Raw genomic sequence first — 19381 nt, 5'->3', positions numbered from 1 at the left:
TTTGTTATAGGATGAAACCAATAATTGTTTCATAACTTAAATTATGTTGTTGACATATAAACAAATATAAATTCTATACTAATTACAAACATTTGGGGGAACAACTAATAGTATTCTTAATGGATCTATTTGGCTCTATTCGAAAACATGTTAGCAAAGGTGGCTCTTAATTAATTCCAGAGTAATTAACAGTTTTGTCCAAAGTATTGTTTGCATACTTATATTTGTTAATTTCATGATTTAAACAAATAATTTGGCCTAACTCTTGTGGTAGAAGAAACTGTTAAAAAGACGGAATTTTTCGATTTATTCAGTTAATGTAATGAGTTATGGTTTAATTGTAATTTCTGTAAATTAAACACTGCCCGCCCAGTTAGCCAAGTGGTCTAACTCACTGCTTTCTGGGTGGGAAGGTGTACTGGCCCCCGGCACGCATCCGCCCAGCAGATTAGTGTCGAGGTCTGGTGTGCCTGCCAGTCTGTGGGTAGTTTTTAAGGTGGTTTTCCATCTGCCTTGGCAAATGTGGTCTGGTTCTCCTTATTCTGCCTCAGTTACAGTGTGTTGGTGATTGCTGCACAAACACTGTCTCCACATATGCGTACACCATAATTAATCTACCACGCAAACATTTGGGGTTACACTCATCTGGGAGGGGGGGGGGGCGGGGGCTGGTTCACTGAGGGCCGAACTCCACAATAAACCTGGGTTTGGTGTGGGGCGGCAGTGGCAGTGGGGTGAGTGGACTGCTGTAACCTGTTGTGGGGTTTTGTACCACTGAAGGCTACTGCGGGGACAAAGCCTCTCCGTCGTTTCCAGGTCCCCAGTTCAATACAATACAAATTAAACATCGAAAAATGTGAAGTTTCAGTACCTGTTATTGTGAGGATATATAAGGGCACAATTTTTGGTCCCAAGACAGTCAGTCCATGACTGAGTTTCAGACACAGTATCTGTATTGGTTATATCAACAACAATGCATCCGTGAAATAACTGTAACACAATTAGGCTGTGTGTTAAAACATGGACAGTGTCTGCTCCATATTTCTTCAAGAATTGTGAACTTTGTGGTTAGGTTTTTAATGCTTGTAGATGTTCAATAGTAAACTATTGTAGCAGTTTGTGGAGGTTTGCCTGCAAACTATTAATGAGAGTTATGGAAAATCAGAACAACAGTGCACTGACCATATATAACTGTGTATTGTTGGGGGGTTGTGACCAGTGAAAGTAAACTACTGTGAAATGCAAGTGTGCACATGTCGGCTACATTATTTAAAGTAGTCAGTGTTGACTTTCACACCCCATTTTTCAGCCACTATCACAGTGCAGTACGTCGCTACAGAGGACAACCATAGAAATAATAAACAAGGTAAACCATCACAATATCAACTCATTTCATCAGCCATCACCTCATAAAATGACTTGTCTAATATCATGATGTACGTTTTGTGCATCACCATGTACATGTTGCCTACAAGAATGATTCAGGGGACAAATAAGTAAGTAAAAAACCCATCCTCTTTTACATAAACCTGCTAAGATGGACCCAAAGGCTGCTCACTTCTGTGCTCCTCCTCCAGATTCTGTGGGTGGAGTGGGAGTGTGGGAGAGGTTGTGTTAAAATGGATAAATTGAAACAGGTACTGCTCCTCCTTAAGGTAACTTCACATGCCATATTTAAACAGCAGTGTACCTAGTCTCATGTTGTGAGAAATGTGCAATGAGGGGTACCAGTACTTATCTGTCCCACATGTTCATTTGTCATGTCAGCCACCTATCACGTCTGGGATACACTTGATCACCAACTTGTTCGAGGCAACTCTTACAAATTGGATGGTGGAGGAGATTCTCTAGGAATATATCCAGGCTCGCTCTGATTCTCTGCTGCTTCATTTCAAGGCTCTGATTATTACGTGTGAGTGCTTCACAATTTCAGCAATGTATACAGTTCTGTAATGATTTACAATTGTGTACTGTTATGTATGGTACCTGTGGCAATCCAGATGAACTGAGATATTAGTTACTGAAGATACAAAACTGTTTTCCAGTGGTAACCGTGAAAATAGTGTAATGCCTAATTGCATTCAGTTGTTACCAATAGAGCTTTTTACATGAAAAGAGTTGCACAAGCTAAGCCAGCACTGCACTCTCTTGAAACTGCAACTCTGCACAAGATAACACAGTATTTATATTATCACACTCATTAAACATTTTTTGTTCTTCTTGGCCACTTTCTTAACTACCTTCGAAAAGACTGGAAGGAGTGATAATATATTATAAGTCTATAATTGAAGGTGGATTGATTATCTCCAGTTTTGTAGATGGGTAGCACTACAGCATATTTAAATCTCTGGACATTACAAAAGGGAGAATATGGTCCTTAATAGGGTGTGTGACCACCATGGATGGCAAAGTGTGCTCAGCAACATGTTCTCTATCTGGCCACAAGGTTGGTAAGTAGTTTTCGTGGTAAGATGTTCCATCCCTTCACCAGCATTGTTAACAAATGCCGGATGGTCGTAGGTGCATACATGCTGCCATATGGCCTCACAACACATCCAACATATACTGGAAAGCATTTAATTTGGGGAATGAGCAGGCCAGGTCCAGTCACCAAACAACTTCTCATTCCAAGATCTCCTCCATCTGCACTGTTCAGTGTGGTCATGAATAGGAATCCGTAAAAATGAAGTAAGGGCTAAATGCACCCCTGAAAAAATGAGCATGAGGAAGAAGTACAGTGTCACAAAAATTTGAAGATTAGTACTTCCATGCAATATAATGCCTCACACACGATAACACTTGGACCACCAAAACAACTGTGTTAGATGATGTTCCTGGATGCTTTACATATTCCCACCTCTTGCCATATGAGGGTATATCCATCATTGTCAAAAATGATCTTTTTGGTGATCTAAGTGCTGTGATGTGGAAAAGCTTAATGTTGTATGGGTGTACTAACCTCCAAATCTTTGAACACAGTACACTCACCAGTCAACGTCACTGTTCCACTACTGCTTGAGGATCGCTCCACTGACTTGTGTCATCAGCATTGACACTCAGTGCATTTATCTGGCAGCCTCAGACATAGCTGCTTCAGATTTACGAGTTCAACATTATGTACCTCTTCCCAATATGTCTTTCTGTGCAACAGCAATTGAATAGAACTTGTTAACCACATATTAGTCTGAGATTCTCCTCACATAAAGCAATACAAGACCTCACAAATGAAGTGGTAACAGAGCTAAACAAGAAAAATTATCCTGTTGGTATATCCTGTGTCCTTGTCAAAGCCTCTGTGTGGAACACAAAATTCTGTTTGGCAAACTAGAGTTATGATGCTAATGGCATCCCCCTCGTACAGATGAATTTAAAATTCTATAACAGCAATGAATGGGTCTCATGAACAGAGAGTATCTCAAACATATAAATAACTTCAAAATGGGGAAACATAAAATATGGAGTGTCACAGTGATCAATTCTGAACCGGCTCTTGTTTCTAGCTTACATAAATGATCTTTCAATTACTTTAAAAGGGCAATTCAAAAACTGTGATGTTTGCTGATGACACAGATGTACTAATAAAGAGTCCAAACTCAACCGTAGCAGATACAGCTGAGATGGCAGCTGAACAGGCCTGCAAGTGGTTCAGAGCTAACAATTTAAGACTTAATGTTACAAAGACTCATATTTTACAACTTCAAAAAAGTAATAGTGCCCCTTTAGCATCTGAAATGGACACTAATGGTCATAAACTAGATAAAGTACACACTAAAATTCCTTTTGGAGGATAAGTAGTTAAAATGGAGTAAACACATGTATAAACTAATGAAAAAGTGCAATTTAGTGTGATAGACCCCTACAATCATATCCCATTGTTCTGACTTAGGATGAGACTGTTGCCTTCTTTTCCTTGTTGTATCATGGAATTGTCTACTGAGGCAGTGCATTTGAAATAAATGAAGTGTTTGTTCAGCAAGTCAGAAGTGAGAATTTACTTGTTAATGTGTGTTTTTAATACTTTTATCAGTGTGGATGCCATAATCTCAAAAACTGTTGTGTATTATAATGCGAAAATTTATTTATTTATTATTTGACAGAGAATAAAAGAGAATAAATGAACCCACTGAAGATGGGGAAACACCTCCAAAACGTGTTTGAATATTAAAATAAGAAATATTGTGTTTGCTCAATGCAGAGTCACATATTCCTATTATATAAGAATATTGTGTTAAGTTGATATTCATACTTTTTGTGGAACACTTTTTAAAGATCGTGGAATTCTTACAATCACTTCCCAGTACATTTACTGCTTAAGGGGGCAATCCTCTTTGAAAATTAAAAAAAAAATCAATTTTTTTACTGAAAATATTCTCTGGCATGACTACTTTATTGAAAGGTTCCACCCATGTTGGCCAGAAACTCTGTTACCAAGTGCCAAGGCAATTTGTGAAAAAGTGTATCCAAAAACCATTCACAGTGGGGGAAAAAAATAGACAAAATTTTGGCCAATGTGTGACTTCAACAATGGTGATTATAGAAATTATGATGTGCTTGAACTTGAGACTGGACCAGAACAAAAGCAGATCAAAAAATAGATCGAGCAAGCAGAGGCTGCCAAAAAGGCAGATGATTTAGGGCCTGTTTTTGGATTTGGAGGGATTTCTGTATGGTTCAGGGAACAATGGCTAAGGGTATGTTTGACTTAATTACAAAAAATGTATCCAGAAACTTCAAACATGTTTCTCTCAAAATTGTATTTTTCAATTTGACAGGAATCATAACTTGTTAATAGTATGTATGATACTGTTTGGAATCTTATGCCAGCATTCTAAATTGAATTCTCTGTGAGCATACATAGCTGTTTACCAATAACATCAAAAGTCTATTTTTGGTGCACACTTTTGCCTTGATTTTTTGAGTGAAGAAAATGACATTTGTTTCAACACCTCACAATTTTTGTAGAATGTAATATTTTTCAATTAACCTATGTATGTTGATAGAAAATATATTGAAAATGACTAAGAAATATTATTTTGTTACAGGGGACTTCAGAAATTCCCGCCAATGATCATTTTTCCGGCTGCAAGGGGTACTTCCATCTGTTGCAGCGGTCACAGGGAGTATCTGACGTGGACACAAAAATGATTTTGTATAGACGAAGGTGTAAGGAATAAAACTATACCATCTAATTTAGCATTAATTTTTATTTTACTTGGAGAAATAATTATGAATATCAACTTTTTTTATGAATTCAAAGGCACCCTTAATGGTTGTTTTTGCTGATAATAAAAATCAATGTCAGATCAGCTATGATATATACAATCACAATAAAATACACAAAAATAATTTCCTCTTCTTGTCCAGGGCTCAGAATGGAGTTATGTACTCTAGTGATAAGATATTCAGTAGGCTCCCATCTACCACAAGCAAGAAATTGGGATTCCCCACCAATACAAAAGAAAGTTAAAACTATGTCTCATTAGCCTCTCTTTTACAAATTACTGTGTCTGACTATCTTCACTGGTGTCCAAAATTAAAGCAACAAATTGCTATTTCCTCTTCCTGATTTTAAGTCATGATATAATTATACAATCTGTCAACCAGATGTCCTTACAATCGCGTTCTGCATGGAAGATGACATTCCGTTCAATGGACAACCATGCCAATGACGATATCAGGTCACCTATGAAATGGGGTAGTGATTGCCGGGTAGCCCCAAATCCACAGTCATTATCTACACAATGGTGTGGTATAGCACAGAGAAGATGCATACCAGACTCTCTGTGGTGGAGAAGCATAGAAATGAAGGAAGCAGGACAGTCACAAACTGATTTGGGCTGATGACTTAACATGAATCATTTTGTTGTTTCTTGAATATGGAAACATGTTATAGAGACTGAAACTGCATCCTGAAGACCAAGACAGGGCGTTCCACATGTAACTTCAGAAGAGAGGACGATTATTTGGCTGTAAGGGCATGACATTACTGCCATAGTACTGCATGGCAAGTGGCACTTGAGCCCACAGCATCCACTGGACGTGTTGTATCGAGGCAAATGGTGTGTAGAAGGATTTGGCAGAGTGCTTTTATTGTCAGAGACATGCTGTATGTCTATCTCTGATGTCTCTTCACTGAAGGGAACATCTACAGTGGAGCCCTCAACATGCCACCTGGGCAGTCAAGCAGTGGGCCAACGTTATTTTCACAGATGAGTTCCAATTTAGTCTGGAGAGTGATTCTCGGTGGATTCGTAACTGGGGGGAATGTGGAACATGATTTTGGGACCCAAACATTGTGGAAAGAGACCAATATTGAGGAGGATCCCTAATGATGTGTGCAGGGATTATGTTTACCACTTGAACTCCTTTTCAGGAAATTGTACGGGTGAATCGGCAAGGTTTAACTGCTGTCAGCTATTGTGATGAGATCTTGGGACCTCATGTGCAGTTGTTGCAAGGTGCTGTGGGCCCAGACATTATATTGTTGCATGATAATGCTCTACCTCATGGAACATGGGTGGTTGATGTTTTCTTGGAAACAGAAAATATTGCACACGGGGTGTGGCCTGCTCACTCTCCCGATTTTCATCCCACAGAGCATGTCTGGATGCACTAGAGAGATGGCTTGCATCATGTCATCATCCACCAACCACACTCTAAGACTGCCTCAACATCAGACAGATGACATTATTCACAGCATGCTCCATTGTTGTCAGGCTTGTATTGGTGCTAGAGGTGGTCACATGCCATACCGAACACATTAATTGGTTCCCAGAATGTGTGTGCAAGTCCATTAAGTTGGAAAAAAATGAAGATTTTTGTCAACTGTTATGCATGTTACACTTGTTTGCGTTATGTATTCCTTACATTGTTTATATATTAAAAACAAAGATTCCAAGACTTACCAAGCGGGAAAGCGCCGGCAGACAGGCACATGAACAAAACACACAAACACACACACAGAATTACTAGCTTTCACAACCGATGGTTGCTTCTTCAGGAAGGAGAGGGAAAGACGAAAGGATGTGGGTTTTAAGGGAGAGGGTAAGGAGTCATTCCAATCCCGGGAGCGGAAAGACTTCCCTTAAGGGAAAAAAAGGACAGGTGTACACTCGCACACACACACACACACAAACACACACACACACACACACACACACACACACATATCCATCCGCACATACACAGACACAAGCAGACATATTTAAAGGCCTTTAACTATTTTCTGTGAAAAATACCATTGTAATGTAGCAAATATTAAGCTACTAATAGCAGATAAACAGCAACTGTATAATAAATCAGAGAAGGTGGCAGCCCATTTTCAAAGTAGCAACTTTCTTGCCAATTTACTCAATTGGATTTAGATAGCATAATGTGTGAATAGCTTTAAGCAGTAGGGTGATAGTTCACTGTTAATGCAGTATACAGATTAAGTTTCTGTAATGTCTTTGTCTCATGGTAATGCATGCGTTCAGCTGTTCATCATCCATGAAGGTTCTCTTTCCTGGTAGAATCTATGAAACACAATGAATGAATGAGAGACTGTCAAAGTTAATTGTCATAATGGACAAGAGGTAAGAGATTTTGGTGATCCTAGGGGAGAGTTACATCAGGACAACAACAGGATAATAATGAGAGCAGGAGATGTGTTGCAGTCTATTTGAGTGCAGGAGCTTCAGAGTGAAGGTGTTCCTACCATCTCAGTTGAAAAGGAAAGGTGAATAAGAATAAGTATGTAAATAACTGAGATACCTATAATGATACATTAATTTTTTGATTATACCATATTTTATCACTTAGCAGAGATACTGAGTCTCAAATAGTCACAACAAAAAGACCATCATAAATAAAGCTTTCACACACACACACACAGATATACACTCGCACGCAAACACAACTCTCACACATGACTGTAGTCTTGGGCAACTGAAGTTACACTGCGCACAGCAGCATGAGTGCATGATGGGAGTGGCGACTGGGTGGGATAAGGAGAAGGCTGGGTCGGGGAGGGAGAGGGATAGTAGGGTAGGGGTGCTGGACAGTTAAGTGCTGCTGTGGACAGCCCAGGGACGAGGTGGGGAGAGGGTAGGGCAGCTATATGCAGTTGGGAGGTTACATGGCAGGCAGGGGAGAGGTGGGGAGGGGGAAGGGGTAACGGAAAAGGAGAGAAGTAAAAAGACTGGGTGCAATGGTGCAATGGTGGAATGAGGACTGTATAGTGCTGGAATGGGAACAGGGATGGGGCTGGATGGGTGAGGACAATGACTAACGAAGGTTGAGGCCAGGAGGTTTATGGGAATATAGGATATATTGCAGGGAAAGTTTCCAGCTGTGCAGTTCAGAAAATCTGGTGTTGTTGGGAAGGATCCATATGACACAGGCTGTGAAGCAGTCATTGAAACGAAGGATGTCATGTTTGGCAGCGTGCTCAGCAACAGGGTGGTCCACTTGTTTCTTGACCACAGTTTGTCGGTGGCCATTCATGTGGACAGACAGCTTGTTGGTTGTCATGCCCACATACAATGCAGCACAGTGGTTGCAGCTTAACTTGTAGATCACATTTTACAGGTAGTCCTGTCATTGAATAAGGGTTTGGGAGTGGGGGTTGTGTAGGGATGGACGAGTGTATTGTATAGGTTCGGTGGATGGTGGAATACCACTGTGAGAGGGTTGGGAGGATGTTGTTACATACCATCTATTGTTTGATATTTTATCATTTCCAGTTATCTAAGTGTTGGAAAAGGGGTGGGTCTCAGAGGTCACTAATAACTTGAGATACTCTTTTATGGGTGTTGGCAATATATTTACAGAAGTTCAGTCAGGGTGGTTATAGTTAAATTTTTGCTACCTGAGCTGGTGTAGACAGAAAACTATTTACAGTATGGATACCCAAATTTATAGGAATGATGTTCAGACTGTGCAGGGCAGGATTTGTGTTGTTAGCATTATGACTTGCCATTTGACACCATTGCTGGTAAGGCGATGTTTGGTTGAAGCACAAGCATCAGTGTGCATTACAGTTGCAGACAATCAACAAGGCCCTGGATGTGCCAAGCAGGGCTTCACTAGTAAAGCTGTTGTATCAAAACAACAGCAAATAGTGCTGCTGCTTTTTGTGGGTATTGACTCATTAAAGGACATCTGAGAGGTCATCTTTCCAAGCCAGAATTGCAGAACATGTTGTGGAAGTACAAATTAACTGGCAATTTGGGAATCACTCCTGAGAATGGCCACATGCTAATTACACCACAAATTGCTGAAGAAGTTACTGTTGCCATGGGTGAGAATGCTGAATGCAGTGTGTGATCTTCAAGATGTGCCTGAGCTGTGTCAAGACAACCAAACATTCCATGGTTCACTATTCAAAAAGTGCTGCGAAGTTGTTACATTGTACCCAGGCTGCCATCATGTGGATGGTCATCACACTGAGCAACATTTGTAAGCTGGAACATAAATGCTACACATTTAACAAATGTTACCTTCTCATGTTTCTTTCAATGAGTTATTCATTATTTCTCTTCTGCATGTCCTTACGAATATTTCTACAAAGTTTCATCATCTTACAATCTATTGTTTTTGTTGGGAGCCCTATCAAGTAGCGAAAGCTCAATTATAACCACGCTGTATAGGGAACACTGTTGATGACTGAATAATAAAAAGCAAAAACCTTTTTGGATTACACCAGAAATTGATATATATTTAAGGATATTCATGTTAAAGGATTGCCTTCTTGCATCAATTTTAAACACATTGTTTCATATCATATTTTTTTATTTATATCTGTTGTTCCCACACTACATACTCAAAAGTGCAAAGTGACATGAACATATATACTTTTTTTTACTCCATAAATGCCTGTTGAATTCTGTGGATACACTGCACCACCATACAAACTACTTTACGTAAACTTCACTACTTCCCTTTTTAATACATGTAAGAGATCAACAATAACCTCTCTATTTTGGCAAGATCAACAAATTCAGCCACTTAGGAGGAAGTTAGTAAAATATTGCACACACATGAAGTATAGACAGCACACAATAAAACTTGAATTGTATAGGATTAAAATGCTCAGCTCAATATCAAAATTAAAAATGTGCATAAAACTGTGAAAATGCTTAGCTCATAATAACATATGCAACAACATGATATTGAACGAAGTGAATTACATCACTAAAATGTATGGGTAACATAATTCATGTTTAAAATAAATACATGTATTTTATGTATCTTCATAAATAAAATCTCTATGAAACGAAACACCTCACAATTAAGGAATAACATTGATTTTTAAACAAAAATCTACCATAACAATTCTTAAAAATACTATTCAGTGAACTGATTGAATAACAACAAATTTCATGTCTGATGGTAATGTGAAATGTCTTAACAGTGCCAATATATACAAACAATGCATGACTATTTTATTCATACTAATTTTTGGTTTTAGAGCACATTTTCCACAAAAGATGAGACAAAAATTGCCTTGTCTTGTCAGAATCACAAAATATATATTATATTTACATATACCATAGCAGAAATAAAAATTTATTTTATTTGTTTGTTGCTTTGTTAAGGCAATGATATCACATTTTCAAGACTTATTTCATTTATATTAGCTACCAATGACCATCTGATACACAAGATTCACAATAATATTATAGCTTGATTTAACAATAAATTTTATTATATAAATTCTATTTGAAATAGTAAGTACCATTATTTCCTCTTACAGTATGTCTAATACCTCTTGCCATTGGAAATCCGTTGCACATATCTTAAACGTACCTTCAGTAACTCGGTTCTGCAAAGCAATATATCAACTAGCATTTTCTTAAGACGGCAACAGGTTTCATTATGTATAATTCATATGTACAAATTTACCACAGCATGTTTAGCATCCTTTTGCAGAAATTCTATATACAAGTTGCTAAAAATTCTGCATAATTACATGCTGCTCTTTTAAAACATTATCATTACAGGCTATAAAAATATTTATAATAGTCACATTTTGCACAACTTTTTAAGGAACAGGCACTTAAATGTTTGCATTACTTTCCTCAATTGACAATGAATTATATTATTGGCACAATTTTTTCAATGGTTAATTTAGTTGGACAGAGGAGTCCCAACAGGCTGACTGTGTGGAGTGACATAATTATGGGCATGTTAACAATTCATTGCAGTTGATCAAAATTCATTCTGGAAGAAAGAACACAATTTTTCCATCTTAGCATAGGTATATAAAGCAGGAGGTAAGTACCATCTACCGGAAATTTCATTTTCAGGAAAAATGGTTCTGAACACTGCACAAATTTTACTGAAACAGTAAAATGACTGAGTTATTAGTTTTTGTTATTTTAGTGACCATAAAATAAAATATGAGCACTGTCTGACAAGTGCACAAAAAGTAATTTTGCATGAAACATTTATTATGTCTGTGTGCATGTATGTGTGTCTGTTCTGTATCCCACAATCTGGAACGATTTATAGGATGAATCAATAAATCAATTTATATGCATATCTGGTACCTATTATATTTCTCAAATAGTTTGCCTGTTTAACCAGTACAAATGTTATTTTTAAAAGGAACTTCAATTTAAGATGCTTTTCAATACCTTCAAAAATAAAAATAGTTCACACTGTGTTGCAAAGTATCTGATAAAATCTAAATGTCACTGTTCTATAAAAACCAATAATGCAACACTCGAACAATGTGTTATTCAAAAGTGTGAGATAAAAGTTTGTTTATTTAAACTGATATAAAAATCACCTGTGGTGTAGTACTATGCTGTATATTGCGGACAAATTAAGGACTTCAAGACTGGAACTGATACATGTTTCATCTAAAGACTTGGTGTGGATGTAGCCATGATTTTTAAAAGATGACAATGCTAGTACAATTGTAATTTAGTTTCAGATATTTTTTCTGAATTACAACTCCTCAAGAAAAATTTCTGGGTACTTTTAAATGTGCTTATATGTACATATATAAAAGAACTTTTCATTTTTTATGAGGCATGTTATAAAAATTAAAACTGCACCTATTTATCATCATGTCGATGTTACAGTGAAGTTAAAAAACAGTTTCATTCAGCAGAAATAGCCAAAATAATAGTTGTAGGCTGTGGGAATTGAATGTGCAGTAACTTCACAATAAACCAATATGGTCAAAGGAGCTAAAACTGTCTGCATAAAACTGTGTTACGTGTAAGCTTTTACATACAGCCAAATGAGTCTCAACACCTATGCATCAGTCAACATAAACTGTAAGTACAGTTTTTTTCTGTCAAGCCAAACTCTTCAACACTCATACAATCATACATAAATCATCTTTTCAAAAAATACTGACTATTAATGTACACTGTAGTCATTTGTACCTTTCATTACAACACAGTTATGACACCAATACAACTACAAATCTAAATTATTCAATGGAATGTAACTAGTTCAAGTTAAGCATAATGTTACTTCTTTTAAATTGCCACAAAGTGTCTAGCAGCAGCATCCCTTTATGAAATACACTCAGTATAGTAACATTAGTCACTAGCCTTGCTCCTGACTGATAAGATGAGAACATTCAAAGCTTGGATGCAAAGTTAATTAACCTGCAGCTACTATACTGATAGTATTTAATTAGTTTTAATGTAGGTAATGAGAAATCTACAATTATGACATCAGAGAACAAATGTCACAAAGAGACACACCTTAAATTAGAGCCAAATTAAAATCTACATTGAGAATAGTTTACCACTTGTGCTGTAGTGGCATGCATCTAATTTATCATACCCTGAACAAAAATATCATGCTACTGCTTAGAAATAAAGTCTTATAAAAATATTTTGCATTCCTAGCTGAACAATCTTTTATTTAAATGGCCCCTGAGACAAACAAACAGGGATTGGTGTAGTCTGATAAGAAATGGACGTAACTTTATAATCCAGACTTTACAGTGAAATGGTGATAAATTAGAGCATGATTGCATTTACAATTTCCATCTTTTTCATTCATGTTACATGTACATATTTATGTATGGATGATAATGCATATGTTATTTACATAATGAGAACTTCCATTTCTCTATAATTTGTAAAGTTCATTCTGCACAGAAATTGTGTCATTAAAAAAATTAAATTGTAATTTACCACATCTCACTGCGCAGAGCTTACAGTACATTTTATATTCAAACATTTTATTCTTCCATAGGAATACTAATTTAATTTTGAGTTTTCAGACTGCTTAACAAGTAATAAGCATTCACATTTCAACAATCCACTTCACATTATTTCACACACTTTCCTAATATTCTTTCCGATGATATATGGAAGACTAGCAGTGAGCTTTTAAAATGATGAATGGGTTGGAACACTGTGGCAGACTTTCAAACGCATTCCAATCTGTGGAAAGAAAATATGCAATGAATACTTTGTTGTTCAGCAAACACAATATTTCTTTAACACATATTTGACACATAATAACTTCATTTGGAAATTATTCTATATTGACAGTGAAATGAATTAAGAAAGTACATGGACTAGAGGGGCAAGCTTTGAAACTATTGGTAAACTACTTCTAATGACAAAGAAGTGCAGATTATGATATGAAATCTTCATAACACACTGATTGCAGCCATCTGTAGATATAATTGAGTTAATATACAGTCACAGTGTTCAACAATGTGTTTAAAAACAGCCCAGCTCTTCCACTCCCCCCAACACAAACAATCATATGTTTGCTCTCGATTGCAAGTTCTTTCAAAACTAAAGTTTCATTATTTAGGAACTGTAATCTACAATGGCAATGTATTTATATTTTAATCCAAAAGGGAGAATCAAAAACGATGCAGAACAGCACAGTATAAAACATTTCACGATGAATTTGCAAATAAAGTGAGACGTGAGTTACAGAGTAAGGAGAATGTTTTTATCATTTCTTACTTTACCAGTAAATATCTTGAAAAATGAAAGAAAAGAAAACCAAAATCACAAGAAAATTCTCCTCGTTTCATTTTACCTTTCCATCTTTATTTCCAGAGTATTGAAATTGTCAGTTTTTATGTTATTTTAGTTTTCTTTTCCTCTACTCTGTCACATTTCTTTTCACTGAATGAGTTCCTCTATTGATCTGTTTAAAATTTTAATTTCTAGCTGCTTATCCAAAGTTTGTATTAGTTCTATTTTTTATTACAGTGTCTTACTTTCCAACATTTTCTGAAGACAAAGTTGTATTTATAAAACTCAGATTCCACTTACCACACACACACAGCATAACTGCGCCAGACAGCAGCATTATTGTGAAGGCTCTACTTCATAGAGCTCCGTGAAGAATGCTGGTGTGACTGAAACAGAGGGTATATACTCTCAGATCACAAATGTCTGTTGCCTCTATTCAGTGAGTAGTGGTGTGTTCATAAGCACATTTAGAACATTTAAACAATGGAAAATCCAGGATGGAGTGTAACAATATTATGAGAAGGATAGTTGCTACTCACCATATAGTGAAGGTGCTGAGTCGCAGATGGGCATAGCAAAAAGACTGTTGGAAAGTGGGCTTTTGGCCGACAAGGCCTTTTTTTGAAAATAGACAACCCCCCCCCCCCCCCCACACACACACACAAATGCAACTCACACATACATGACCACAGTCTCTGGCAACTGAAGCCAGACTTGGCTCCTGTTGTCATGTGTGTGTGTCTGTCGTCTAATTTTGACAAAGGCCTTGTAGACCAAAAGCTCATTTTCCAACAATGTTTATTGTTGTGCCTTATCTGCGACTCAGTATCTCCACTATAAGGTGGGTAGTAACTATCCTCTTCATATTGTTGTGTTCAGAACATTTGTATTTCATCTTGGATTTCCCAGTACGTCAGTCCCACATTCAAACAATTTGGTTATGTGCTGTGCACATTGTTGCTCTTACCTATCATATACTTATTTTATCAAGAATATTGTTAAAGAGAAAAAAATACTTCCACTGCAAAAGTATATGAAAACCCTTCCTATATCATGACAAATATTGTACTGAAGATCTATTCGGACTTGAAAAACTACAGTCTAAAAGTGAATCATTTACATTCTTCCCTAATAAACAGCATTGGGATAATAAGACTTGCAATTTTTAGACTTAACATGTTCAGAAGTTTTGGTTGCAACAATAACTGAGACAAAAGATGCCTCATCTCTCAGCCATGAGAGTCTACAGTTTTTAAGAAGACAATGATGCCTGATGTTGGACGAAAAGTGTTAAAGTGCTCAGTGGAAACTATCTATTTAATAGTGTGTATTATCTTAGAAACACATTAACTTTATTGTTGTTGTTGTTGTGGTCTTCAGTCCTGAGACTGGTTTGATGCAGCTCTCCATGCTACTCTATCCTGTGCAAGCTTCTTCATCTCCCAGTACCTACTGCAACCTACATCCTTCTGAATCTGCTTAGTGTAGTAATCTCTTGGTCTCCCTTTATGATTTTTACCCACCACACTGCCCTCCAATACTAAATTGGTGATCCCTTGATGCCTCAGAACATGTCCTACCAACCGATCCCTTCTTCTGGCCAAGTTGTGCCACAAACTTCTCTTCTCCCCAATCCAATTCAATACTTCCTCATTAGTTATGTTATCTACTCATCTAATCTTCAGCATTCTTCTGTAGCACCACATTTCGAAAGCTTCTATTCTCTTCTTGTCCAAACTATTTATCATCCATGATTCACTTCCATACATGGCTACACTCCATACAAATACTTTCATAAATGACTTAAATCTATACTCGATGTTAACAAATTTCTCTTTTTCAGAAACGCTTTCCTTGCCACTGCCAATCTACATTTTATATCCTCTCTAATTTGACCATCATCAGTTATTTTGCTCCCCAAATAGCAAAACTCCTTTACTACTTTAAGTGCCTCATTTCCTAATCTAATTCTCTCAACATCACCCGACTTAATTCGACTACATTCCATTATCCTCGTTTTGCTTTTGTTGATGATCATCTTATAGCCTCCTTTCAATACACTATCCATTCCATTCAACTGCTCTTCCAAGTCCTTTGCTGTCTCTGACAGAATTACGATGTCATCGGTGAACCTCAAAGTTTTTATCTCTTCTCCATGGATTTTAATACCTACTCCGAAATTTTCTTTTCTTTTCTTTACTGCTTGCTCAATATACACATTGAATAACATCGGGGAGAGACTACAGCCCTGTCTCACTCCCTTCCCAACCACTGCCTCCCTTTTATGTCCCTCGACTCTTATAACTGCCATCTGGTTTCTGTACAAATTGTAAATAGCCTTTCTCTCCCTGTATTTTACCCCAGCCACCTTCAGAATTTGAAAGAGAGTATTCCAGTCAACATTGCCAAAAGCTTTCTCTAAGTCTACAAATGCTAGAAATGTAGGTTTGCCCTTCCTTAATCTTTCTTCTAAGATAAGTCGTAGGGTCAGTATTGCCTCACGTGTTCCAACATTTCTACGGAATCCAAACTGATCTTCCCCGAGGTCGGCTTCTACTAGTTTTTCCATTCGTCTGTAAAGAATTCGCGTTAGTATTTTGCAGCTGTGACTTTATTGTAATAACAATAATAATAAAAAATCATTTGTAATATACATGAATAACAATTATTTGAAATTACAGATATAATTTGACAACCATCTTCTATCTTTGCCCACCACATTACATCAAACAATGGAAAATCCAGGATGGAATGTTGTTGTACCTATCTGTGACTCAGCATCTCTGCTGTATGTTGAGTAGCAACCACTTTACATCAGAAAGACGTTACAAATGTTTCTACCATACAAAAATATAATTACAAAGGAAGTAACTCACATATCAATTAAATGGAGAATTCATTTGAGTAAACTAAAAACTGCAAGGAGACAGTATTGCTGGTTGATGATTACCTTCAGGAAGTGAAAATCTAAGTACTGCCAAAAGACACATTTAAAAGTAGAAAAATATCACTACACCTTGGAACTTTTAGTTCCTTCCTCAGAGGGGAAAGACAGAGATGTTTAAGGAGCAGCTGGTCACTCAGACCACAGATTGAGAGGGATGGTCCTATTGAAATGATGAGCGGAGACAAAGATAATGTGGGTGGGAGGGGGGGAGGGGAGAGGGGAACATCAGAGAGAGAGTAAGAGATCAAAAATAGTGTTTTGGTAAGCACTGTACAAGTTTCAATCCATAGATGATAGAAGGAGCAACTGAAAAGTAAAGATTGATTAAGAGAAAGATAAATGAGACGCATAAAGAAAAGTGCAGTTAAGAACTAACAGGAAAGCAGGAAGGGAAATGGAGGAAAACCAAGAAGAGAGAATAAGAGGTAGATGACAAAGAAAGAGTAAAATAATTAAATTTTACTGATGAAGAAAAATAATTCTATCATTGGGGAGAGAGGGAAGAAAAGTGGGGGAAGGAGGGTTAGTTATTATAGAGGTTAGGTCCAAGAGGGCAGTTAGATGTGAAAATATGGTAGAGATCAAGTTCCTATTTCCGGAGTTCACAGAAACTCGTGCTGGATGTTATGACACAAACGGTGTGTTTGCTGCAGCAGGCACTCAGGTCTCTAGAGTTATGCTGTAGAGCATGCTCAGTAATTGTGTACTGAGTGTACCCAAGGGCACACAGTTTTCCTTTATGAAATGATCGTATGGCATTATTGATCAGAAAACCCAGTGTGGAGTTGTTCAGTGCCTGATGCAAATTCTTTTATTTGTGCACTGAATGAAGATGAGGTGAACAGTTTAGGACAACATAAACACCCAATCCCCAAGTGCATAAAATCTCCAACTCAACCAGGAAATGTACCTGGGACCCTAGAAGCAGCAATGCTAACCACTAGACGATGAGTTCTGTTGTGTCCGTTCATTTCCTCAATCAGTGTATTAGTGATCAATCACATATTCAGTGAACACTTGGCATTGATGAACAAAAGACTAGCTTTCACACATTGCTCTGCCTTTGATATTGTAGAATTTTCTAGTGGTGGGGCTAGAGAGCACCAGGTTTCACAATGGGAAACAATTACTAGGATACGAATCTTGATTGTTAGGGGTAGAAGTCTGAGAAGGTCATATTGTCTGGAAAATATTTTTACAGAGGATAGGAGGACAAATGAAGGTTATAGGGATTGATATGGAAGAGAGAATGGGGAGAGAATTGAACAAGGTTCTCCATTTTCCAGCCAGATGTCTCAGTTGTTATGCCACCAACAGTTTCGATGATAAGCGTTTACCATATGGGAATGTAAGTGGCAAACATAAAAGTTTTGTTCTTAATTTGTGGGAAAATTTGTGCTCATGGACCCATATATGATAATGAAAAATGTTCAGTTCCCAATTATCTATCAATTTAATCAGTTTTGGGTCGATTGCATGTCCTGAACTTAAGGCTGGTTTTCTCAAAAACAGATGGGCACTGAGGCAAAATTTTAGGTTGTGCACAAGTGACCTGTGAAATATGAGCAAAATCTGTTGGATGTGTCTCAGGCCTTTTACTTGTTACTGGAAACAAGTGTCCTGGTCACTTAATCAGTTTTAATGTGCAAGCAGACTAAGTAGGCACAAATCCAAAATTCTTATTTCAACTTTATGATTGAGTGACATACTATTCTTAAAAGGTGAGCTAGTGCTTAAATTAGTGAAATTAAATTTTATTAGAGATTATCTGCACATTGTATGTTGAAGTAAAAGAATATGTTGTAGAAGAAACACTACATACTGCTGAATAGGGATCACAGAGTTCATTATTGCTGCAGCCCCTGCATGACCTTAAACTGGTCATATATGCAGCAGTTATAGGTAAGGGACAATGAGTTTCAAGGTGTGCTATAGCTCATTATTGTGCTTAATGTTTGCCATCCACAGTATGAAATTCCAAATATTTCTAGCTTGCTCTTTTCCATTCATTCCCCAGTCTCCCTGTGACTTACATATGGTGCTGTGATCAAAATTTCTTCCCTAATCATATCAGTAACTGATACCAGCATTCTTTTCTTATTAAATAACACTTCATCTTGGCTTAGTTAGTCGGCACCTGGAACATTCTTTCTCAGGTCAATATTTTAATTGTTTATACCTCTTATACAGGGTGAGACACCTAACGTTACCGCTGGATATATTTTGTAAACCACATCAAATACTGACGAACCGATTCCACAGACCGAACGTGAGGAGAGGGGCTAGTGTAATTGTTTATTACAAATCATACAAAAATGCACGGAAGTATGTTTTTTAATACATACCTACGTTTTTTTAAATGGAACCACGTTAGTTTTGTTAGCACATCTTAACATATAAACAAATACGTAATCAGTGCTGTTAGTTGCATTGTAAAATGTTAACTACATCTGGAGAAATACGTAATCAGTGCTGTTAGTTG

The 19381-nt window shown here is 37.2% G+C and overlaps 1 protein-coding gene across 1 annotated transcript in view; it reads right to left on the bottom strand.

Annotated features, from left to right (window-relative positions):
- Positions 1-11569: 11569 nt before the first annotated feature.
- Positions 11570-19381, bottom strand: part of LOC126282145 (cyclic AMP response element-binding protein A-like) — a 633124-nt gene continuing 625312 nt past the window's right edge. Inside the window, exons 8-9 of the mRNA XM_049981648.1 lie at positions 14253-14338; positions 11570-13397 (exon numbers count right to left, since the gene is read on the bottom strand). Coding sequence (XP_049837605.1) covers positions 14303-14338 — 36 coding nt within the window. The 3' untranslated portion in view covers positions 11570-13397; positions 14253-14302. The remainder of the gene's footprint in view (positions 13398-14252; positions 14339-19381) is intronic.

Source organism: Schistocerca gregaria, chromosome 7, assembly GCF_023897955.1.
Source record: "Schistocerca gregaria isolate iqSchGreg1 chromosome 7, iqSchGreg1.2, whole genome shotgun sequence".
Taxonomy (NCBI): domain Eukaryota; kingdom Metazoa; phylum Arthropoda; class Insecta; order Orthoptera; family Acrididae; genus Schistocerca; species Schistocerca gregaria.
Note: the sequence above shows the minus strand (reverse complement) of the source record. Positions and strands in the feature narration are given on the sequence as shown.